The 26,114-nt window shown below is 42.1% G+C and overlaps 1 protein-coding gene across 1 annotated transcript in view; it reads left to right on the plus strand.

Moving 5' to 3' along the window:
• Positions 1-26,114, plus strand: part of myrf (myelin regulatory factor) — a 200,792-nt gene that overhangs the window by 159,116 nt on the left and 15,562 nt on the right. The window contains 7 exon segments of the mRNA XM_060838633.1: positions 451-651; positions 5,521-5,629; positions 11,681-11,790; positions 12,521-12,681; positions 19,277-19,349; positions 20,559-20,647; positions 23,608-23,673. Of these exon segments, the coding sequence (XP_060694616.1) occupies positions 451-651; positions 5,521-5,629; positions 11,681-11,790; positions 12,521-12,681; positions 19,277-19,349; positions 20,559-20,647; positions 23,608-23,673 (809 nt within the window).

Raw genomic sequence — 26,114 nt, forward strand, 5'->3', positions numbered from 1 at the left:
CTTAACTGTCACAGTGGCAGCGAGAATAATGGGGAGTTGAAGCAAATTGTAATGGCCCAAATAATTCCTGAGATAATGGCAGCAGACAGAGCAAAGATTGACAATCTAGCTGCCCAGCAGACTCTGTCAGGATGGTTAATCATAAGTATTTTCGACCAACCTGTTTGAACATGTTAAGACACACCTCTGTGGCAATGGAATTTGAATATGGATCTTTCAGCCTGGCGGTAGGGGCAGCACTACAGCATCATAAAACCTCGACAGTTAACTGTATAATTTACCTGCCTTGTAGAGGCAGCTGATTTTAACTGGTGCTTCTAAAGCATGAGATCTAAAGTGATAGTTAGACAAGGGCAAAAATAGATTGCTTTAAATAAAGATTCTGAGTGCTGCTTTGAAGTTAGCTGGTGAACAGAACCCAGGTTCCTTAAAATTTTATGTTCCCCACAGGCTTCAAACCCCGGACAGTTTGAGAGTGACACGGACGTTTTGTGGCAGCGCGGACAGCTTCCCGACACTGTGTTCCACCATGGCCGTGTCGGCATTAACACAGACCGTCCTGATGAAGCCCTGGTTGTCCATGGCAATGTCAAAGTCATGGGCTCGTTAATGCACCCATCAGACATGCGGGCAAAGGAGAACATCCAGGAGGTGAGTGAACCGTGCCAGTCACTGATTAATGTGGTGATAAATGGGGCATATTGGGCTACAATTCCAAGAGAATTTCTATTTTTTTAAATGATGGTGGTGAACTGTTATACTTTTACATGCATGTTCTTGTCTGAGCTCTGGCTGGTGAGGGTAGAGTCTCCACAGTTCTTTCCATCAATACAGCTGACCAGGTCTCTCTCCCACTCTCACCACCTCCCACCTCTCTCTCTTGGCATATGTCGGAAGTTGTTGTTCAATGTATTTTGTTGCCTCATAAATGCACCTTCCTTGGTCATCAATTTCTGGGGCGGGACTTGAACCCAGTGTTTTTGGTTCAGAGGAAGGGATGCCACCCATTTTACCACAAAATCTCCTTTAAATAAAGATACAGTTAACCAAGTTTCTCAATCCTGAAGGAAACAAAAAAAAGACTCCTGTCAAGTTGCACTAGGGGTCAGTTAGCTCAGTTGGCTCAGTTAGCTCAGTTGTGGTGTAGAATTACACAGGGTGTAGGTTTAATCTCCATTCTGGCTGTGGTAGTTTATGGAGGCCCAACTACCTCATGCCCTCTCTCTCTGTCTAACTGACAGGGATGCCTATCATTCCTCAGATTACAGCCAATTAACTTCAAGTTGTATGTCCCCAGTGCACTTGATCAAACCTTTCTCTGCTAATTTAGATGTTTTTCTAAGCAGCCTATTCAGAGATGCTATACACCTGTGGAGCAGGTGGGACTTGAAACCAGGCCTTCTGGCTCAGAGGAAGAGACACTACCACTGTACCACAACAACCCTAACCCTGTCACTAATTTATAGGCTGACTGCAAGGTGCACATAGACTGTTTATTCATGAGAAAAGTGATCACCCAAGGAGTCTGTCTCATTATTTGTGGGAAATCATGTCTCACAAACTTGATTGAGTTTTTTGAAGAGGTAACAAAGAAGATTGATGAGGGCAGAGCAGTAGATGTGATCTATATGGATTTCAGTAAGGCGTTTGACAAAGTTCCCCATGGGAGACTGATTAGCAAGGTTAGATCTCATGGAATACAGGGAGAACTGGCCATTTGGATACAGAACTGGCTCAAAGATAGAAGACAGAGGGTGGCGGTGGAGGGTTGTTTTTCAGACTGGAGGCCTGTGACCAGTGGAGTGCCACCAGGATCGGTGCTGGGCCCTCTACTTTTTGTCATTTCCATAAATGATTTGGATACCAGCATAAGAGGTACAGTTAGTAAGTTTTCAGATGACACCAAAATTGGAGGTATAGTGGACAGCGAAGAGGGTTACCTCAGATTACAACAGGATGTTGACCAGGTAGGCCAATGGGCTGAGAAGTGGCAGATGGAGTTTAATTCAGATAAATGTGAGGTGCTGCATTTTGGGAAAGCAAATCTTAGCAGGACTTATACACTTAATGGTAAGTTCCAAGGGAGTGTTGCTAAACAAAGAGACCTTGGAGTGCAGGTTCATAGCTTTTGAAAGTGGAGTCGCAGGTAGATAGGATAATGAAGAAGGTGTTTGGTATGCTTTCCTTTATTGGTCAGAGTTGGGTACAAGAGTTGGGAGGTCATGTTATGGCTATACAGGACATTGGTTAGGCCACTGTTGGAATATTACGTGCAATTCTGGTCTCCTTCCCATCGGAAAGATGTTGTGAAACTTGAAAGGGTTCAGAAAAGATTTACAAGGATGTTGCCAGGGTTGGAGGATCTGAGCTACAAGGAGAGGCTGAACAGGCTTGGGCTGTTTTCCCTGGATCATTGGAGGCTGAGGGGTGACCTTATAGAGGTTTACAAAATTATGAGGTGCATGGATAGGATAAATAGACAAAGTCTTTTCCTTGGGATCGGGGAGTCCAGAATTAGAGGGCATAGGTTTAGGGTGAGAGGGGAAAGATATAAAAGAGACCTAAAGAGCAACTTTTTCACGCAGAGGGTGGTACGTGTATGGGAATGAGCTGCCAGAGGATGTGGTGGAGGCTGGTACAATTGCAACACTTAAGAGGCATTTGGTTGGGTATATGAATAGGAAGGGTTTGGAGGGATATGGGTCAGGTGCTGGCAAGTGGGACTAGATTGGGTTGGGATATCTGGTCAGCATGGACGGGTTGGACTGAAGGGTCAGTTTCCATGCTGAGTATGCCACCTTCCATGTGGGCTAGACTGCTCTTCCCCTTACAATTCTCAATGCGATTTGTTTTCAATGCATTCTGGGAGTGCGGGTGCCACTGTCCAGCTTGGCATTTAATGCCCATCCATTGTCAACATTGAGAAGATAATGGGCCTTCTTTTTGAACCATTATAATCTGTGTAATGACAATAATTCCACAGAGCTTTCAGGTGGGAAGCTGCAGGAGTTTGCTCAAGCAACAAAAAGGGAACATAGCAACATGAGAAATGAGCTTGAATAGGTCATGCAAACCTTGGAGTCTGCTCTGCTAGTTGGTAAGATCCTGACTGAGGTGTTACATTACCTCCACTTTAACACCTTTTCATTTCACTTGATTTCCTTAGGATCCAAAATCTTTTGATCTCAGTCACGAACGTACTCCTCAATTTAGCCTTCATAGTTCACTAGGTTAGAATATTCCAAAATGTGCATTTCTTTGAGTGCAAATTTCTCTTCAGCCTCCCAGCATTTATACTGTCAAGACTTTTGATGATTTTTACAGATTTCAATTAGATCACCTCTCACTCTTTCGATCACTCTGGAATATATGCCCTTCGACTACTGATTCTCTCCTCATAGGATAATTCCTCACATGCCAGAAATTATTCTCGTGAACTGTTGCTCTCTCTCTGAGGCAAGAAAAGTAGATCAAACAGTATCATTGCTGTGATCTCATCAACCCCTATGTACAGTTCGTTCTGCTATAATGTGCGTTTTGTTAATGCAAATTCCCTGTAATACGATTGACGAATTGGGGACACTGTTTCCAAAGTGTGAACTTTAAAACGTGTGTTGGCTGTAACACAATTACATCACCAGCTCTTTAAACGCTGTTTCTAAAGTGAGATTTTCCTATAATGCAAGGTTGCACAAGAATGTAACCATTGTGTTATAGAAAAGCTACCTAGAATTCTTCTTGGCCCTGAAGCTCCAATTCCATTGTAATAAACTAACATACCATTTCCTTTCCCAATTTCTTGCTGTTAACTTTCTATGCTTCATGTTCAAGGACATCCGAATTCTTCTGAATGCCTGCAATGTGAACTTTTCACTGTACTCATGTGAATACATGTACCAATAAAGCTAATACTAATTCCAATTTTAAGAATGGTTCCCCGTCTCCCAGCTTAACCTTGTGTCAATCCAAGTGCATAACTTCATATTTCTACATATTTGATTTTCCATCTGCTAAATTCTTGCCTGCTCACTTATTTTCATTTGCAGCCTCTTCACATCATCCCCATCATTGAGGGTTCTACTTGATACCATCAGCAAACCCTTTCCCTGTTCTAATTCATTGATATAGATTGTAAATAGCTGAGGCACCAGCACTGATCCTTATGGCAGCCTTAACACTTCGCAACCTGAAAATAATCCATTTATCCTCAGACTCTGTTTTAATCAATCTATGTTATTATATTGCTTTAATCCTATTAGCATGAATTTTGTGTAACAATCTCTTGTGTGACACAAGATCAAAAGTTTTCTAAAAATCAAATTATACTACATCCAATGGATTCCCTCATCCGCACATTCTCACTCTCAACAAGCTTGAAAAAAAATTGTCAAACACATTTCCTTTTCATAAATTAGTGTTGATTCTGACTATCCAATCTGTACATCACTCAATTTTCTATTAATTGGCAATATTAAAAATCACACAACACCATGTTATCATCCAATAGGTTTAATTAGAAGGACTAGCTTTCAGAGCTCTGCTCCTTCATTAGGTGGTTGTGGAGAATAACCACCTGATGAAGGAGCAGTGCTCTGAAAGCTAGTACTTCCAAATAAACCTGTTGGACTATAATCGGGTGTTGTGTGATTTTTAATGTTGTCCACCTCAATCTAACAGCACCGCGTCCAGCTTAACTGGCAATGTCGCTCTGAAAAGCCAAATGGTAGAAAGGAAAATGTTAGATGAGCCCAATGAAGTTTTCTTCTGCATTTGGCATGAGATAGATTTACGAATCAATAGAATCATGGGGATTGATTTTTAATTTAGGGATCTGACATCTGGATAATTTCTAGCTCCTGACCCAATGTCGCCTTTACGTCACCGACACATTATTTTCGAATGTGTGTGTCCTAATTGGATTGAGGAGGAACATAGAAATCAGTTGATGATGAGGACTTGCCTGCAGAATGACAGCAGCAAAGGCAGATTGCAGCCATAATGGGGCTTGGTGTTGCCTTGCTAAAGGAATACAATAGTTTCTACACTCATACAAGGCCAAACAAAAGGTAATGTGCTTGATATAGACGCTCTATGTGTCCAAACCTTTCAGGATATAAATACTTGAACTATTAGTGTGTCTTTTTATGGACACCAGTGAATAATGTGCTGTCTATATTTTTTAATTGTCCAAAATTGTGCAATAAATTCAAGGTTCCAACATGCTGCTTATGTTCGTATCTTGTTATTGTACTGCATAGTATGTTCCAGGTTGCTCTACAGCCATACTGCTAAGAGGGAACATTGCTGATGGACCTTCGATGCATTTACTGCAGTTTTGGTGTTCTTTTATTCTTTTTGATCCAGTTTCCAGATGCACAAGGCTATCCCTTTGCACCATCAGGTCTCCAATTAATTAGTTCTCAAATGTTGTCAGATGCAGAGAGAGACACAAACTGAATTTTGAGAATTTCATGGAACATACTTGGTTTTGGTTCCATTGGTGATTTTCTGTCAATGCAGGTAGACACCACAGAGCAGCTGAGGAGGATAACCCAGATGCGGCTGGTCCAGTACCAATACAAACCTGAGTTTGCTGCCACAGCTGGCATAGAGAATGCGCCTGAGACAGGTAAGCACCACCAGATTGGGAAGTGGGAGAACAGTAATGCATTATGCATTCCATGATTCTTCATGGAATTACAGTTCTTGGCTTAACATATTGAACTGGGTAGTCAAATGACCCCAGAACTTCTCTCTTAGTCATGCGTTACTGACTGACAATAGGGAGCATATCATCCTTGGAGGGAACCTTTGAGCATAAAAGCAGAATCTTCTGAGTTTTACAAACTGAGCAGGTTTGAGGTTAAATCCTTAGTCTGTTCTGAGTTAGTCGATCTCAAACAGAGTGTCGATTGCTTCAGTGACAAAAAGATAAGTAGTTAAGGTTTCCACTGCTAATCACCCCTATAGGAATATTATGTGAACATGCATGTGATTGTCACCATAACTAAGCAAATGTATCAATACCTTGATAAGAAAAAGTGGAGGATAATCAATCATTAACTGTATGGCTAGAGTGCCTAATTGGTGATGCCAGACCTTACGGCACTAGGACCTGTGGAAAGAAAGTTCTAATGGAATCCTACTACATCATGTCTCAATACATTGTTCAGAAATCTCCATTAGTTTACACCAGGATGATTTCTAGTCCTCATTTGACTTACAGTCCAACTTGTCCATGCCGACCAGATGTCTCAACATAATCTAGTCACGCCTGCCAGCACCTGGCCCATATCCCTCTAAACCCTTTCTAATCATATACCCATCCAGATGCCTTTTAAATGTTGCAATTGCACTAGCTGCACCATTTCCTCTGCCAGCTCATTCCACCCTCTGCATGAAAAGGTTGCCTCTTAGGTCTCTTTTATATCTTTCCTTTCTCACACTTTCTCTCTAGTTCTGGACTCCCCCATTCCAGGGAAAAGACTTTGCCTATTAACTCTTTCCATGCCTCTCATGATTTTATAAACCTCTATAAGGTCACCCCTCAGCCTCCAACACTCCAGGGAAAATAGCCCCAGCCTGTTCAGCGTCTCCCTGTAGCTCAGATCCTCCAACCCTGGCAACATCCTTGTCAATCTTTTCTGAACCTTTTCAAGTTTCACAACATCTTTCCGATAGGAAGAGGACCAGAACTGCATGCAATATTCCAACAGTGGCCTAACCAATGTCCTGTATAGCCACAACATGACCTCCCAACTCCTGTACTCAATACTCTGACCAATAAAGGAAAGCATACCAAACACCTTCTTCACTATCCTATCTACCTGCGACTCTACTTTCAAGTAGCTGTGAAACTGCACTCCAAGATCTCTTTGTTTAGCAACACTCCCTAGGAACTTACCATTAAGTGTATAAGTCCTGCTAAGATTTGTTTTCCCAAAATGCAGCACCTTGCAATTATCTAAGTTAAATTCCATCTGACATTCCTCAGCCCATTGGCCCATTTGATCAAGATCCCATTGTAATCTGAGGTAACTTTCTTCATTGCCCACTACACCTCCAATTTGCAAACCTATTAACTGTACCTACTGTGCTCACATTCAAATCATTTATATAAATGATGAAAAGTAGTGTTCCTAGCACCGATCCTTGTGGCACTCCACTGGTCACAGGCCTCCATCTGAAAAACAACCCTCCACCACCACCCTCTGTCTTTTACCTTTGAGCTAGTTCTGTATCCAAATGGCTAGTTCTTCCTGTTATCCATGAGATCTAACCTTGCTAGCCAGTCTCCCATGGGGAACCTTGTTGAACACCTTACTGAAGTCCATGCGGATCATGTCTACCACTCTGCCTTCATCAATCCTCTTTGTTACTTCTTCAAAAAAACTCAATCAAGTTTGTGAGACATGGTTTCCCACGCACAAAGCCATGTTGACTATCCCTAATCAGTCCTTGCCTTTCCAAATGCATGTACATCCTATCCGTCAGGATTCCCTCCAATAACTTGTCCACCATCGACGTCAGGCTCACTGGTCTATAGTTCCCTGGCTTGTCCTTACTACCTTTCTTAAACAGTGGCACCACGTTAGCCAACCTCCGGCAAAGTGCATCACCTCACATTTCATCTGATCTAACAGGCCTGTTAAAGCTACTAATACCTCCTCTCAATGCTAATTAATTCCAGTATATTAATGTCCCTCCCCGATTTCTGGACTTGCATCAAACATTTTTATATTTTTATACAATGCAAAAGTGTTCATGATTCTCTAATATCTCAGTTTGAATTTTCTGTACTGTATCCACCTCTGGTCACTGCAACATGGAAGTGCTGGAAGCAGTGCAGAGAAAAGCTACAAGGCCGACTCCCTTGTGTCAACATACTGACTTCATGAGGAAAGTTAAAAAAAACCCTCTGCTGTTATTCAGCATTTGAGAGCTGATCTTGTTGAAGTATCTTGGTGTTGAAACTTCCCAGGACAGAAAAAGAATAAATCGGAAAGTAAGTTTAGTGAAATTAGTTAAACCTCGACTAACATCGAAATTGGCCTGATCATCTATACATTGCTGTTTGCTCCATGGAAATTGTTCTTGCAACATAGTGGGTCAGTATGGGTGAAAGTTAGGAACAGCAAGGGAACAGACACCGTATTGGGGATTTTCTACAGACCACTTAATAGCAGTAGAGAGATTGAAGATCTCATAGGCGGGCAGATTCTGGAAAAATGCAAAAGTAGCAGGGCTGTTGTTATGGGTGATTTCAACTTTCCCAATGTCGACTGGAACCTCCTAAGTGCAGATGGTTTGGATGGAACTGTTTTTGTCAGGTGTGTTCAGGAGGGTTTCTTTACTCAGTATGTAGACACGCCAACGAGGGGAGAGGCCATTTTGGATTTTGTGCTCGGCAACGAACCAGGACAGGTGTCAGATCTCGCGGTGGGAGAGCACTTTGGTGAAAGTAATCACAACTGCCTCACATTTAGCATACCGAGGGAAGACATTTAATTGGGGAAAAGGAAATTATGACACTATCAGACAGGAGTTGGGAAGTACAGACTAGGAGCAATTGTTCCACAAAAAGGGCACAGCAGACATGTGGAGACTATTTATGGAGCAGTTTGTGCACAAATTTGTTCCTCTGAGACAGGTAAGAAGGAGTAAGATTAAGGAATCTTGGATGACGAGAACAGAGGAAATTCTTGTCAAAAGGAAGAAGGCAGCTTACGTAAGGTAGACGAAGCAAGGATCTAGCACAGCTTTAGAGGATTACAAGCTTGCTAGAAAGGAGCTCAGAAGTGGACTAAGAAGAGCCAGGAGGGGTCATGAAAATGGTTTGGCAAGAGGGATTCGGGAGAACCCAAAGGCATTTTACTCATACGTGAGGATCAGGGAGAAGGTAGGGCCGATCAGGGATAGCGGAGGGACCTTGTGCGTGGAGTCTGAGCAGATAGGGGAAGCCTTAAATGAGTTTTTTGCTTTGGTTTTCACTAAGGAAAAGGACCTTATTGTAAATGAAAACTTAGAGGAGCTGGGTACAGTCTTGACCCGGTTCGAGATTGATGAAGTTGATGTGCTAGAAATTTTGGAATACATTGTAAAGTCCCCAGGGCCAGACCAGATTTATCCTAGGCTGCTCCGGGAAGTGAGAAAGGAGGTTGCTAAGCCGCTGGCCAGGATATTTACCTCCTCACTCTCCACAGGAGTAGTACCGGAGGATTGGAAGGAAGCGAATGTTGTTCCTCTTTTCAAGAAGGGAAATAGGGAAATCCCTGGCAATTACAGACCAGTCAGTTTTATGTCTGTGGTCAGCAAAGTTTTGGAAAGAATGCTGAGGGATAGGATTTATGACTATTTAGCAAATCATAGTGTGATTAAAGGCAGTCAGCATGGCTTTGTGAGGGGCAGGTCATGCCTCACAAATCTTATTGAGTTCTTTGAGGAGGTGTCAAGACACGTCGACGATGGTCGAGCAGTGGATGTGGTGTGTATGGACTTCAGCATGGCATTTGATAGGGTTCCCCATGGTAGGCTCATTCATAAAGTCAGGAAGTATGGGATACAGGGAGATTTGGCTATCTGGATTCAGAATTGGCTGGCTGACAGAAGGCTGAGAGTGGTTGTAGATGGAAAGTATTCTGCCTGGAGGTCAGTGTTGAGTGGGGTCCCACAGGGCTCTGTTCTTTGTCTCTGCTCTTCATAGTTTTTACAAATGACTTGGATGAGGAGGTTGAGGGGTGGATTAGTAAATTTGCAGATGACACAAAGGTATCATCGATAGTATAGAGGGCTACTTCAGGCTACAGCATGACGTAGACAGGATGCAGAGCTGGGCTGAGAAATGGCAGATGGAGTTCAATCTGGATAAATGTGAAGTGATGCATTTTAGAAGGTCGAACTCGAATGCTGAATATAGGATTAACGACAGGATTCTTGGCAGTGTGGAGGAACAGAGGGCTCTGGGTGTGCAAGTACATAGATCCCTCAAAGTTGCCACCCAAGTGGATAGGATTGTTAAGAAAGCATATGATGTTTTGGCTTTCACTAACAGGGGGATCAAGTTTAAGAGCCGCAAAGTTTTGCTGCAGCTCTACAAGTCCCTGGTGAGATCACATTTGGAATATTATGTCCAGTTCTGGTCGCCCTACTATAGGAAAGATACAGAGGCTTTGGAGAGGGTGCAAAGAAGGTTTACCAAGATGCTGCCTGGACAGGAGGGCTTGCCTTATGAAGAAAGGTTGAATAAGCTCAGACTTTTCTCTCTGAAGAGAAGGAGGAAGAGAGGAGACCTTATCGAGGTGTACAAAATAATGAGAAGAATAGACAGAGTCAATAGCCAGAGACATTTCCCCAGGGCAGGATTGACTGGTACGGGAAGTCATAGTTTGAAGGTATTAGAAGGAAGGTAGAAAGGAGACGTCAGAGGTAGGTTCTTTACGCAGAGAGTTGTGAATGCATGGAATGCGTTGCCAGCGGTGATGGTGGAAGCAAAGTCATTGGGGACATTTAAGCGACTGCTGGACATGCACATGGATAGCAGTGAGTTGAGGAGTGTGTAGGTTAAGTTGCTATATTTTACATTAGGATTAAATCTCGGCACAACATCATGCTGTACTTTTCTATGTTCTATGTTCTAACAGTGACAAGGCTCGAAAAATTCTTCGTTTTGGTTTATCCTTCTTTATATACTGATGTATCATTGGCACTCTCCAAACCTTAACCTTTTTATGTGAAAATCAAAAAGAAATTTGTATGTTCTTGGTGGGTTAACCATCATAGTTGCTTGAGCTACCTGTGTCTTTACTTCAGTCTTCAGATCAGTGCTGTGCTTCAGTTATTTACAGTGACTTTGAATGAAGGGTGCCAAATGTGTGGTGGCTAATTTTGCAGATAGCACAAAGGAAAGATAGAAAAGTATGTTATGCAGAGCTGGTTCACTCAACTTATTCCTGGATTGAAAGGATTGTTCTGAGGAAGGTTGGGCTTGTACATATTGGAATTTAGAAGGTTGAGAGAAGCTCTTATTTGAAACATACTGGAATGAGAGGGCTTGCTTGAGCAGATGCTGAGAAGATGTTTTCTGTCATGAAGAAATCTAGATATAGGGCTCACAGATTAAAAACTATGGGGTCTCCCATTTAAGACTGAGATGATACATTTTTCTGACAGTTGTTAGTCTGTGGAATTTTCTTCTGTAAACAACAATAAGGGATGGATCATTGAATATATTCAAGGCAGAGTTACGTACATTTTTGATCATCAAAGGTTATGGGGCAAACAGAAAAGTGGAGTTAAGACTTCAGCATCCAGAACCTGATCGCGGTATTCATACTCGGAGGAAAGTCAGGAGATGATTGGGGCAGGTAGGGAAAGCAGATTATGTGATAAAACACAGCAGCCCTGAAACTGACCAGATCGAACACTGGAAGAATGGCACGAGGTGCATTGCACAGTCAGAGAGCCTGTGTAGACAAGATGGGCTGAATGGCCTCCTCCTTTACAGTTAGAATTCTGTGATTCTGGGTGAGGGTGTAACTGGAGTGAAACTGTTTAGCAAATACCAGCACAATTCCCAATGTCACTCACCCTTTCCATAGGAGATATTGATGTTAACAGTGTCAGAATTTTGGCATTGCTTTTTCCTTCTGTCCTAATGTTTGTGAGTTAATTTCCCCATCAGGTGTTATTGCACAAGAGGTGAAGGAAATTCTACCCGAGGCTGTGAAAGAGACTGGGGATGTGGTGTGTACCAATGGAGAGACCATTGAGAACTTCCTGGTGGTTAATAAGGTAAAGTGGCCCCCTGCTGGCAGGGTGAAAAATCCAGCATTGTTTCTGGTCTCAGATTGCACCATTTCCAATGCTACCCAGCTTTTAGCTCATTACAGCTGCAGTGAATCGCTGAAAGAAAACATACAGACTCTGTTACAAACATGAAGAAGCATTTTTATTTTATTTTCACCCATAAACCACAGAATATCAATTAATTATTTTAGTATTTACACTAATGTAAAAATGTGATTCTAGATACTGACAGTCCATGGAATCAGCAACAGTGTGGAACTGTCAGCTGTGAAACAAGCCTAAATGGAGCTGAATCGTAAAAGTACTGAGGTTACCTAACTTAGCTTTAGAAGTGATTTTATGCAGAATTCTTCCTTGAGATAATATAGATTGGGACAGGATTTGAATTGAATTGAATTAGCTTTATTGTCACATGTACCCAGTTGAATTCAGTGAAAAGTTTACCACGTATGGCACTATCTTAGGTACAAAGGTACTGAGGTACAGATTCTTCAGTCCAAGTTCTTAGGAAAAAAAAATTAGAAGATAAAGAAATAAACACTCCAGCATTGCAAATTATAGGAATAAATTAGAAAACAGAGAAATGATATATTGGTAAGAGCAAATGCGATCCTTCTCTTCACATGAATTTAACTTTACAATATCATATTAATCATTATGATTTATTACTTGATGGTTTTAACTTTCTTCTGGTCATCCTCATTGTTCCATGCAGGAACGGATTTTCATGGAGAACGTGGGTGCTGTCAAGGAGCTTTGCAAGCTGACTGATAACCTCGAGATACGAATCAATGAGTTGGAGACATGGAGCCGGAAACTGGCCAAACTGAAGCGATTAGATAGTATGAAGTCCACAGTCAGCGGAGGAACTCTCAGGTACAGGAATGCAGTGAGAACATTGTGAGGTCAGGGACGGAGGGTACATTAACTGCTCAATACAATATTATTCAGGTTACTGTTTTCTCTGTCGTAACATACTAACAAGTTAGTGTCATCATTGTGAGAGTAGCAGGTGACTCAGTAGATAGTGTCCCTGCTTCTGAGCAGGAAACTCTGACTGGACTTATTCACCATTTAAGGAACAAATATAAGGTGGTGCCACAGCCTGTCTATCCTTCCTTCACTTCCTGTGAAACTTTGTAGAGGAATATAGATACTTTAAGTGAGTGGGCAAAGGTCTGGTAGATGGAATACAATGTTAATGAATGTAAAGTCATCCATTTTGGTAGGTGTAACAGTATAAAGGACTATTACTTGAATGGTAAAAAGTTGCAGCATGTTGCTGTGCAGAAGGACCTGGGTGTCCTTGAATGAATCACATGAAGGTTGGTCTGCAGGTACAATAGGTAATTAGGAAGGCAAATGGGATTTTGTCCTTCGTTGCTAAAGGGGTTGAGTTTAAAAGTAGTGAGGTTATGTTTCTACCTATATAGGGTACAGGTGAGGCCACACCTGGAGTACTGCATGCAGTTTTGGTCTCCTTACTTGAGAAAGGATGTACTGGCACTAAAGACGGTGCAGAGGAGGTTCACTAGGTTGATTCTAGAGTTAAGGGAGTTGGCTTATGAGGAGAGACTGAGTAGACTCAGATTATATTCATTGGAATTTAGAAGAATAAAGGGAGATCTTATAGAAACATAAACAATTATGAAGGGGATAGATAAGACAGATGTTGAGAGGATGTTTCTACTGGCAGGTGAAATTAGGATAACAGGACATAGCCTCAAAATTAGAGGGAGCAGATTTAGAACTGAATTGAGAAGGAACTTCTTCACCCAGAGGGTTGTGAATCTATGGAATTCCCTGCCCAGTGAAGTCGTTGACGCTACGTCAGTAAATATTTTAAAAACTAGGATAGATTTTTTTTTGAATAATGAAGAAATTAAGGGTTATGGTGTGAGGGCGGGTAAGTGGAGCTGAGGCCTTGAAAAGATCAGCCATGATCTTATTGAATGGCAGAGCGGGCTCAAAGGGCCAAATGGCCTACTCCTGCTCCTAGTTGTTATGTTCTTATGTTCCTCATTATACCCCAAAGCAAAAAGTGTGTGTGAAGCGACAAAATATACGAACAGTGTGGAACTTTAAGTGCTGGCTGCAATCAGCATATTTAAGCAATAATGAGGCTCAGAGTTTTTAAACTGAGAAACCGAGAGAAAGGACAGAGATTATGCAAGAAACCACCAAACCTTTGAAGATTGAGTGAGAAAGTGGGTTGGCTCTGTGAGAAATGATCAGGCAGCAGAAAACTTGGCTTTTCAAATGTTGTTGGACTGAAGGAGATCAGGTCGATCGTTTTAAGGTAGGAACCAAAGAGTTATTGGAAGGAGAGAAGATCTTCAGGGATGTGATTAGAAAGACAAAAATATAGGCAGAGCTGATAAGTAAGTCTGCCAATTATTTCTGACTACTGGAGTATTCTTCTGTAAGTTAACAGCTAGGCTTCATGTTCCTATTGTTGTTTTTCTTCAAAGATAATGTGTTCTGTTACTGGATGCAATCTGCTGCTCTGATTTCACAGGCTCCATGACAGTTAGCCCAGATGCTGGTGTATTATAATTATTCATATATCATGGTCTTTGCGCTTTGTGATTTAAACACTGACAACATGAAATGTGTGAGGTCCAGGCATCCAGGGTACTCCTGGTGGAGAGGACCCAGTTATTTTGTTGTTGGCAGATCCTGTGGGTTTTCACAGACTGAAGAGAGGACCATGGAATCTATTTTTAGACAGATAAAGTTTATCCCTGGATTGTGATAGATCAGCTTCAGCAAAGCCTGCCAAAGGCCTCTCCTTACATTGTTCTATCTATGAAGGGATTGTGTGGTATTCTAGCTATCCTTTCACACAGCATTCACCAGCCTCAGCTCATTCTTTGTCAGATTTCTGTGCATATCTGTATTCAGTCGCTGAGCTGTTGCTGGTGGAGTTGTGCTTGTCAATGTAAAGATTTTTATTTTCAAAAAGGGCTGCTTTCCCTGAACACTTTCTATCTCTGCCTCATCATCCTTAGTCAGAAATGTTGCATTCAGGCATGTTTTGCTGATGAGATTTGAAAGTGGTCACTAAGGGTCTGTGGTTTGTCTCTATCTTGATGTGAAGACCAAGAAAATGATCTCATAATCACATGAAGCTCCCTGCATATTTCTAGTCAGTTGCAGTCAGTGAACAGGATGCAGGAGTAGTCTGCACTTCTGATCTACTTGTATCTGGAATCGTACAACCCTTGGTATGTAGAAGGTGTAAGTGCAGGAATGATAATGAGTAGCCCTGGGTCACAGTCAGCTAAGGTATCAGGTAATATCACCATCGCTTTGATTTTTTCAAAAGACCTCTGTAACGTTTCCTCTCAATGTCATGAATTGTGTTTTTGTAGCCTATAATCTCTGGCAACAACAATGTTGGCCAAGGATTTTCTGATTTATTTACCATAGTCTCGACTCTGCAAGTCAATCATGTTGTGAGAAGCTGGAAGCTCCTTAATTGCTCTGGCCTTCTGTGGATCAATCCTGACGTGAGATGCTCAAGGAACTTGACAGTAAGCTGGGAGAATTCACCCTTGTTGTTGAGTGCAATCCCCGATTCCCATTTACATTGCAATGTGGCTTGTACTCTTGTGTCATGTTTTGTCCACATGACACAGAATGCTTGATGTATACATGGAAGATTTCTGGTGCCGGGGGGTGGGGATGAGAGGGTTGCCAAAGGGTAATCTGCAGAAATAAACTTTCCAAATAATGTAATGAAGGTTTTGGACAATAAAGACTCATTGTAATTGCCTTTCCTGAACACCAGCTTGTTGGTTCTGTCACAGGTGAAATACTTTCTTCAACATCAAATTGATTTCCATGTTTTCCCATGGCAGGAGTGGATGAGGACCTTTCCTCCATGTAAACAGACTCAGTGGCTCTATTTCTGGACCTGGAGTTACATAGTATGCTGTCTTCAGCTTTCTCCAGTTTGATGAACAGTTGTGTCAATTCAGCTCTGATTAGTGGGCGGCACGGTGGCACAGTGGTTAGCACTGCTGTCTCACAGCCCCTGAGACCCGGGTTCAATTCCTGACTCAGGCGACTGACTGTGTGGAGTTTGCACATTCTCCCCGTGTCTGTGTGGGTTTCCTCCGGGTGCTCCTGTTTCCTCCCACAGTCCAAAGATGTGTGGGGTCAGGTGAATTGGCCATGCTAAATTGCCTGTAGTGTTAGGTAAGGGGTAAATGTAGGGGTATGGATGGGTTGCGCTTTGGCGGGTCGGTGTGGACTTGTTGGGCCAAAGGGCCTGTTTCCACACTGTGAGTAATCTAATCTAATCTTTGGGCTAATCTTCACAACCCCTGATTCCGCTGCTCTGCAAACAACTGCAAGCAATTCAGCTTCTGAGTCACACATGATTCTTTGTTCACCTCCATCCATGTGGCATCAAGCTCTTTGGAGAGCTTTTTGCTGTGAGGCCTAGGAACTCTTCCACAATAGCCTACTCAATGCATCTCATTAACTCCCTACCACTCCCTTATGGCGATCCTTAAGTCCAATTTACACCCCATTTCACCACATGCTTTCCAGAATAAATTGCCAGGCAGTGGATATCCTAAATTTGTAGATATATTGAATCCATACAGTGTGGAGGCAGGTCACCGGACCCATCGGGTCCACAGGGCCCTCCAAAGAGCAGCCCAGGCAGACCTATACCCCTATCTTATTCCTGTAGACCTCTATTTCCCCTGGCTGGTCCATCTAGCCTGCAAATCCCTGTACACTATGGGTACATAAGCATGGCCAATGGTTTGGTGTGATGTGAGGATGAACATTAAGAAGGGGAGTTGGACTGTTTGAAAAATGATAATCCCCATCTATTGGCATCTGCCTATTGAGAATCTCACCATCTCAATTGCGAAAAGATATAAAAGATGGTACAAGTTGCTCCAAACTTCGTGATCAGTATCGACCTGCTTATCACCTGATTCTGTCACACGTCTCATCATCGGCCACATCGCTCAGACCCCAAGAAGATTCTGCCTAATGTTTCCATAATTCTTTCCCTCAATATTGGAGGGTGGCCTTCATTTCTCCCAAGCCTTTGAGAGAGATCTTGCCTCCAACCATACCGTTGGGAATATATATTGATATTTCAGGACCATATGGGGAAAACCAGGATATTTTGAACTATTTGGACATTCTCTGTACTGAAACTGAAGCCATCAGTTTAATATATGCTGTGGCTTATCTGCTGTTTGCTGGAAAACAATGATGACATTTCAGCTCAGAGGTTAGAGTCTGTCTGTATTCCAGTCTTAAGTCAGACAGGTTCTATCTCCAAAATAGAAATTTATAAAATATTACATGGATTGACTGCCTGCATTGACTGCCTGCAGATTATGCGATTTTTGGGCAAAAAAGAATGTACCTGCAAATACAATTCTGCAAATGCAAATTCACCCCGTAGACGTATATGTGTGGGTGCATGCATGAGAAAGAGAAAGAGTGTGAGTGTGTGCATGTGAGTGCACATGAGATAGTGTGTGGTTGCATGTGTCCATGTGCCTCTGAGTGGGTGTGTGTGTGTAGGTGTGATTGTGGGTGTGTATGTATGTGTGTATAAGAGAGAATCTCCAGGAATATGTGCGTACGTAAGGGAGTGTGTGTGTTTAGAGTGTAGTGGGGTCACATGTAGTGTAAAAATCTTCTAGGAGAAAGTGAGGACTGCAGATGCTGGAGATCAGAGCTGAAAATGTGTTGCTGGAAAAGCGCAGCAGGTCAGGCAGCATCCAAGGAGCAGAAGAATCGACGTTTCGGGCATGAGCCCGAAGAAGAAGGGCTTTTCCAGCAACACATTTTCATCTGTAGTGTGACATGAACCCAAGGTCCCGGTTGAGGCCATTCTCATGGGTATCAAACTTGGCTATCAGCCTCTGCTCGGCCACTCTGCATTGTTGCATATCCTGAAGTCCACCTTGAAGGATGGCCACCTGAGGGTCCGAGGCTGAATGTCTTTGACAGCTGAAGTGTTCCCCATCTGGGAGGGAACATCCCTACCTGGTGATTGTTGCACGGTGTCCATCCATCCGTTGTCATAGCATCTGCTTGGTCTCGCCAATGTGCCATTTCTGGGGGCTTCCTTGCCTGCAGCGTATAAGATAGATGACATTGGCCGAGTCACATGAGTACCTGCCATATACATTGTAGGTGGTGTCCCCACGTGTAATTGTGGTATTCATATCGACACTCTGACAGGTCTTGCAGTGGTTGCCATGACAAGGTTGTAGGGTGTTGTGGTCCATGTTGTCCTGAAGGCTGGGCAGTTTCTGCCTCAAGGAAAGCTAAAAGGGACACTGCTTTGTAAACCTCTGTAAAATAACATAGTATATGATGTGGTGTCTGGGATCATGGTCTTATCTGAGAAAGGGCAGAAGAGTGGACGTGAGGAATGTTAGATCATCCACGATCCTATTGAATGGTGGAGTAGGCTCAAGGGGCTGAATAATCTACTCCTGTTCCAACTTCTTGTAGTCTTATGGTGTTCTTCAGCCTGCCTCATATGAGAGAAATACACTAGTGTAAGAATAACTGTGTTATATGAACGGTTATTTCACATGCCTAGTATTTTGTTCTCCATTGTTTTAATTGGAACATTTAAGTTCTTCTGTTGAAATAACCTAGACAGATATTTGGTACAAGCAAATTCAGTTTTTAACATGTTTGTTCCTCTCCAGTGTAGAGTACCCTTGACTTTTCTTTTGTTTTTGTGGGTGTCAATACATTCCTGATTGTACAACAGAACACATCTCTGTTGTATCCTGTGGTTGTATATGATGTGGATGCTGTAGATTGGATCTTTGATATCAGTAACATAAACAGCAGCTAGGGCCTGTCAATGAAGGCTGCGTCTCCCTACACCTGTACATCCGCGCCATGTGGCACTTCCATTTGATCATGCACATTTAAATAGATTCAGGGGATGGAGAGATGGAGGGATGGGAGAGGAGATGAGTGAGGAAACGGTAGCAGGGAGGTACAGGGAGAACAGGAGAGTGGGAGCAGGCATGGGTGAGTTTGGGCAGGGGAGTTGGGAACCTCCCCAAACACCAAGGTACCCCCATCCCGCCAACCCTGATCCGATGTCCTCACTCTTCCCGTGCTGTATCCTCACACCCCTGCCACTGAAGTCTGTATCAAAATCGCACCTTTTCTCTACGTGGCACAGCCTTTGCGTATGATGCCATCCATAATGATGTGATGACATAGCAGGTCTGAAATAGTGCCCTTGCATGTCATGAGTGTCAACAGACATTGCCTTCTATCCATCTGGCAGCAGTTAGGTACATAGAAAAGGCCTCCAACAACTATAGAGAGTACAGTGCTGGCTGGCACTTTGGCACACTCGGTTTCAGTTATTAGACTATCGACCCCAGAGTGTTCATTGCTAAAGAATACACCTCTGTGGCATGATTGAGCAACCACTTCTGTTTATTTTCAGCCAAACTGGCAGTCATTTGAGTCGAGCAGGAAGTGGGCCATATAAGAAAAGGCATCCCAAGGTTGGCAATAAGGTAAGAAGTTATTTTTTTCTGTCTGTTTGACTTCAACTCTCCCTCAATTACTCAACATTTTCGTACTTCCCTACCTGTTTGTTCAAATCCCACCCGTGGCGATGTGGGAATTTAAGATCATTTTAAAAATTGGAAATTCAAAGTCAAATGAAACCATCAGATTGTCATTAATTATCCAATTGCTTTGCTGATTTTCTTTGAGGAAGAAAATCTGTCCAGGCTAGTCACAGACCATATAAGCCACTTAATTGCATCAAGCAGGATAACAGATGGGTAATAATTGCTGGTTTTGTCAGTGATGCCTATCTTGAAAATTACATTTTAAAATGTAGCTGTTTTCCTTGCCAGTTCGCACTCTGTATCTCTGCCTTATCACTTTTTTTCCATACTTCTTTATCTAAGTATATCATGTCTATGCATACTATGAATACCAAATATACACTAAATATACCATATAAATACACCAAATACCCGCTCTACAAATAATTTTTTATTGAAAATCTGTCCTGAGGCTAAATGAATCTTATTACAAATGAAAATTAAACTCAAATAAACTAGAACAAAAGTGAATTGTGGATATGAACAGAATTTCTGGTGTTTTAAATGGAATCAGCAACATGTTCCTCCAATAATGATTGATTCCTTTTCCCTACACCTCCACCAACCCCACCTCACTTTTGCTGAGTGAGTGAGTGAATCCACTATTGTGTGTGACTATACCGGACAGCATGATCCTAGCTGCTTGATGTCTGCCTGGTATCTGCCGCAATAGATGTCTCCAATAATTCAATGAAAAGACAGCCTCAGGGTCCTGACACTGTGAAAGAGTTGCCAGGACTTAGTCATTTGTTTTGCTGTATCCACCCCTCACCACCAAACAACACATGAATTTAATAATTGAAAACAGTGATCATAAAATAATCTGTTGATTCTCAATGCAGATGCTTAGGCATGAAGCATGGAGATTTAGGTGAGGTACTGAAGTGTGTCTGGTGCCTGAGAGAGCAAAATTAAGACTTTTGCAAGGTATTGTAAATGCTAATGATATTTAGAATAATGTTTCTAGGTGCTGAAATATCTTGTGCTTGACCAGCACAATCAGAACTTGCACCAGACTTTTTCAAATTGCCTGTAATTGTAGTTGGGGTTTGTCTATAACATAACATTGACATTCTTACAAAGATAACCCTTGTGTGTCTCCATTCCCAGGCTCAATCCAATGCAGCAGATCATGGTTGCCTCAGCCAGAGGTTCCTCCAAGGCACCATCATAGCTCTCGTTATAATCATGGCTTTCAGGTAAGGATTAAGGATTTCTGAATGTAGCCTTGTTCTTGCAATGTTCAGATCTAAGTTTATGCCTGAGGCTTGTCTTGTTAAATTATTCTGTGGTAGTCAGGATCAGGAGCCTTAAGAAATACTCAGATTTGTACATTTCCAACATTGTCCATTTCTGATTGACAAGAAGACAATGCTCCAAACATGTACAAGTGTTACAATTATTTACATAAGTATAGACCATCTCTACTTTACCAACCAAAAACCACACACCTCCTAATTGATCATTATCACGTAATATCCTGTTATATCTCATATTCCAAGCTTGATAGCCCACATCCCAGTTCTGATAATGCACTGAATTTCACCACGCTATCCCAGTGTTCCGCAGGATCCCACACCTCAACTCTTATATCACATGGGTTCAAACATTGTGGAGGATTGTAAACAGTATGGAGGACATTAAAGATTTTCAGAAGGACTGGCACATTGGTGGAATGGGCGGATAGGTAGCAGATGAAGTTCCATACAGCTAAGTGTGAAGTGATACATTTTGTTGCAAAGCCAATATGAAATAAAAGGTACTATTCTAAAGGGTGTTGTGACCAGAGAGAGCTGGTAAATCTTCCCTCTCGTAGCCACACAACTGTTGAGAAGGTCCTTGTGTTTGACCCTTGGAGGTCCACATTGCCTTAGGGAAGTTTAGAGGGGAAAAAGGATCTGACTGTATATGTGCATAAGTCATTAAAGATGGCAGAGCTGTTAATAAAGCAGGAGCGGTGGAGTAGTGGTCATGTCACAGGACTAGTAATCCAGAACCCCAGGTTCTAATATTCTGGGGATATTGGTTCAAATCCCACCATGTTGAAATTGGAATTCAACAGAAAATTAAACCCATCCAATTCACTGATGCCTTTACAAGAAGGAAATCTGCTGTCTTTATCTGGCCTAGCCCACATGTGCATTCAGATCCGAAGTTGACTCTGAACTGCCCTGTTCAGAGCAAGTTTACTGGACTAATACCTGGAATGGATGGGGAAAGGTTGGACAGAGTTGCAAGGAATACAAGAATGGGGAGGTTATAATGAACTTACGTAAGACACTGATTGGATTTCTGCTGGAGTGTTGTGTATAGTTCTGGATACCACACTATAGGAAGGAATTGACTGAACCAGAGAGAGTGCAGACAAAGTTCAGGATACAGCACTTCAGCTATGAAGAAAGATTGGAGATGTTAGGACTGTTTTCCTTGGAGAAGCAAAGGCTAAGAGCAGATTTGACAGAAGGTTTCAAATTCGTGAGAGGTCTGGAGAGGATAGATAGGGAGAAACTGTTCCTGCTCATAAATGGATCAAAAATCAGTTGGCTCAGTTTTAAAGTCTTTTATAAAAGAAGCAATTGCAAGTTAAGAAAAAGGCTCTTTCACCCAATGAGATTTTAGGGTATGTAATGCATTGCCTGGAAATGCTGAGGAGGCAGTTTCAATTGAGGCATTCAAGAGTGATGTTTATATCATCATTCAATATGCAGAATTATTGGGGTAAGGCAGCAGGAGATTACTACTAAGTCATACTGCTCAGACTGCTAGAGGTTCCAAATAAACCTGTTGGACTATAACCTGGTGTTGTGTGATTTTTAACTTTGCTCAGATAGCTGGTATGGATATGATGGCCAAATGACGACTTTCAGCATCATAAAACTCCTGGGAGGGTCCCGCATCAAGGTCTCAATATCCCAGGGAATATCGCACCACCAGCTCAATATCCCATGGGATCCCACACAACTATCTCAAATTCCCACACAACTATTTCACATAACCATTTCATACTTCCATGCCACCTTCCCAATATCCTATAGGATCTCACATCACCACATCAATACCACTAACCTCACTGTCAAATAGGATTCCACATCTCAATCCTAAATTTCACTTTATTTTCTCCATGGACATAAGAATGACAAGTGAGACTTGTGCTTATTGTCCATCTCTAATTGCCCTTGAGAATGTTGTAGTGAGCAGCATTCTTAGCATTAGCAGTCAAGTGGTGTATGCACACCCACAGTCATATTGGGAATGGAATTCCTAGTGATAGTGAAAAAAACAGTGATTCATTTCCAACATAAGGCGTGGCTTGGAGATTATGATGCTCCCATGTGTCTGCTACCCTCGGTTTTTTCCTAATGGTAGACCTTGTAGATTTGAAAACTGCTTCTTGGTGAATTTCTGCAGTACATCTTATATATAGTACACACTGCAGCCACTGTTTGCCAGAATTTGAGGAAATGAATGTCTAAGGTGCTGGATAGATTGCTGTGTTATTCTGTTCTGATGGTGTTGAGCTTCATGAGTGCAGTTGAAACTGCATCCATCCAGGCAAGTAGTGAATATTCCTCTAACAACTGACCTGTGATTGGGTAGGTTTTAGGGAGTCAGAAGGTGAAGTGTTCAGTACAAAATTTCCAACCTCGAACTTGCTTTTGTAGCCAGAGCCTATAATGCTGGTGTAGTTAAGTTTCAGGTCAATGATAAGCCCCCAGAATGATCATGGTTAGGGATTCAGCAATTGCAATGTCAAGATTTCATTCTTTGCTGTTGGATACAGCCATTGCCTGACAGTTGTGGTTTCTTGCTGCTTCATTATCTGAGGAGTTGCAAAGTGTAAAGAACCCTGCTTGGTTATTTATCAACATTCCCACTTGGTCCCACCTTTCTGTTTCATCAGTGTAGGTTGAACTTGAAACTCCATTCCAGAAGTGAAGGCAAAGTGTTTAATTCTCTAACACTCAATTAGGGTTCAGCTTGCCTTGTTCCGCTATTGAGTGATGGTCACTCTGAAACAATATAACTTTTATTACCATTTTCTAAAAACTATAATAGAGGTTTTTTTTTTCCTGAGATATGCTATAGACCTCCAGTGACAGGAGTAATGAATTTCAAACCCTAGTCTTTGAACTAAACTTGTGTTTTTTTTCCTCATCAGTGTAATATCCATGTCAACACTCTATGTGCTGAACCTGCGCAATGATGATGGGACAGAAGCTGATCGGTGAGTGAATTGATCTTTGAGCTCCAGAGCAGTGAGAAATCTCCAGACTCTCTAGGCAACAGACACATGAGGAGGGGAAGCTCAAGAGAAATCAAGCCAAATTTTGCTCTTTATAGATTCAGGATGTATTTTTTAAAAAAAATCACTGAAGTTGTGATCAAGAATCCAAAGATGTGCAGGCTAAGTGGATTGGCAGTGCTAAATTATCCGTAGTGTCCAGGGATGTGCAGTCTGGGTGGATTGGCTGTGCTAAATTGTCCATAGTGTCAAAGGATGTACAGGTTAAGTGGATTGACCATGCTAAATTGTGCGTAGTGTCCAGGAATTGTGCAGGTTAGGTGGAAAGCCATGTTAAATTGTCCGTAGTGTCCAGCGATGTTCAGGCTAGGTGGATTAGCCGTGGGAAATGCAGAGTTACAGGGATAGGATTAGGGGCTGGGTCTGGGTGGGATGGTTTTCAGAGAGTCAGTGTAGACTCGATGGACTAAATGGCCTTTTTCCACACTGTAGGGATTCTATGATTCAAAGTCATTACACTTATTTTGGAATTGGGCAATGGATTATGTTATCTTTTTACCCTACTAGTTTTAGAGCTTGATCATCTCTCAGATCCAAATCTCTAATGCATCTATTGGTTCCACTAAAACCCTCATTGTTACCAAGTCAGAGTCACAATAACTGTGTCAGTTGATCAGAAAACTGATACAAACCTACAGTGAGAATATCAAAAGACTTGAATATTGAAAGAAACATCCAGGCACTGTCACAGTGAATTGATGTGCAGTCCACCTCTACTCTCGGCTTATTTTAAACTCCCTCCCATATTATTTTAGATATGCATTCATTCTTCTTCTGTCAATTCATGTCTTTGTCTGTCTGTCCATCTCTCTCTGCCACTCCTTTCACTGCCTCCCACAGCCCCATCTTCTCCCCAACTTTCTGTCCCATCTCCCTCTCTTCCCCACCCCCCACCCCTTCTCTCAAACATTCAGGTGTATCTATCTTTGCATCTGCCATTGACTACAGTCTGTATAAAAGGCAAAATATTGTGGATGCTGAAAATCTGAAACAAACACTGAGAATCCCTGAAAAACTCAGTAGGTATGGCAGCATCTGTTGAGAAATAAATAGAATTAATGTGTTGAGTTTGATATGACTCTTCTTCAGAACGGGGGTTCTGTTTCTAAGATGAATGGGATATGACCATTTATGTTGTATAAAGAGGAGGAAGCTTTGTTTCTGCTCTACAAAGCCCTAGTTAGACTGCAACTTGATTTCTGCACCCAGTTCCAAGCACCACACTCTCGGAAGGATATGTTAGACATGGAAGGAATCCAACATAGGTATACAGAATGTTGCCAGAGATTCAAGGATTTCTATTATGAAGAAAGATGACATTAAATAGGCTTGTGTTCCTGCAGTGAAGAAGGTTAAGAGGTGATTTGATTGAGATTATTCAAGTTTTGAATGGTGACAGAATCGGGTAGACAGTATTCTGTAGGTGGGGGAGTTGGGACAATGGGACATGACTTTGAAATCATATCATTAGAATGATGTCATTCAGGAAGGAAATTAGGAAGTGCCTTTTCAGGCAAAGTAAAGCTTTTTATACAAAACTCTTCGATGTAAAGCAGTACACGATAGCTCATTTAATGATTTTAAATCTGAGATTGGTAGACCTGTGCTAGATCAGGAATGGAACTAATGTGGGTAATGGAGTGAGAATATAGATCAGCAATGATTTCATTGCATAACAGTTTAGACTGAAAAGGCTACACTACCTGTTCCTTTCTAGTGTTTAACCTAGGTATATTCCTGCTTAGAATCTACTTTCCCTTTCTAGACCTGTATTTATCTCTGTTTGTAAAATCATCGTTATGGAAGATCATTGCCTAAACAGATTTGAGGGCCTTGCTGAATATGTCATCATTTAACAGACAGTGGGCTTGAGATTGAGGTTGGTGGCCACACTGCATGTGATAGTTGTGAAAATGTGACTTCACTGAATCAGAATACTGTTGACTCAGGTTCTGTTTCAAGATTTAAGCAAGTAATCTAGACTGAGACTTCAGTTCACTACTAAAGGAGTTGATGGCAATGCTTTGGCAATATTAAACTTGAACGAAGTAAAAACAATGACTGCAGATGCTGGAAACCAGATTCTGGATCAGTGGTGCTGGAAGAGCACAGCAGTTCAGGCAGCATCCAAAGTGCAGCGAAATCGACATTTCGGGCAAAAGCCCGTCATCAGGAATAAAGCTTTATTCCTGGTGAAGGGCTTTTGCCCGAAACGTCGATTTCGCTGCACTTTGGATGCTGCCTGAACTGCTGTGCTCTTCCAGCACCACTGATCCAGAATATTAAACTTGAAGGCCTGTGGATTTGAGTAGATACTGAAGGATACAGTATCTGAAGAGCTAGGAATTCTCCTGGTGTCCTAA

This window comes from Hemiscyllium ocellatum, chromosome 18 (assembly GCF_020745735.1).
Source record: "Hemiscyllium ocellatum isolate sHemOce1 chromosome 18, sHemOce1.pat.X.cur, whole genome shotgun sequence".
Taxonomy (NCBI): Eukaryota; Metazoa; Chordata; class Chondrichthyes; order Orectolobiformes; family Hemiscylliidae; genus Hemiscyllium; species Hemiscyllium ocellatum.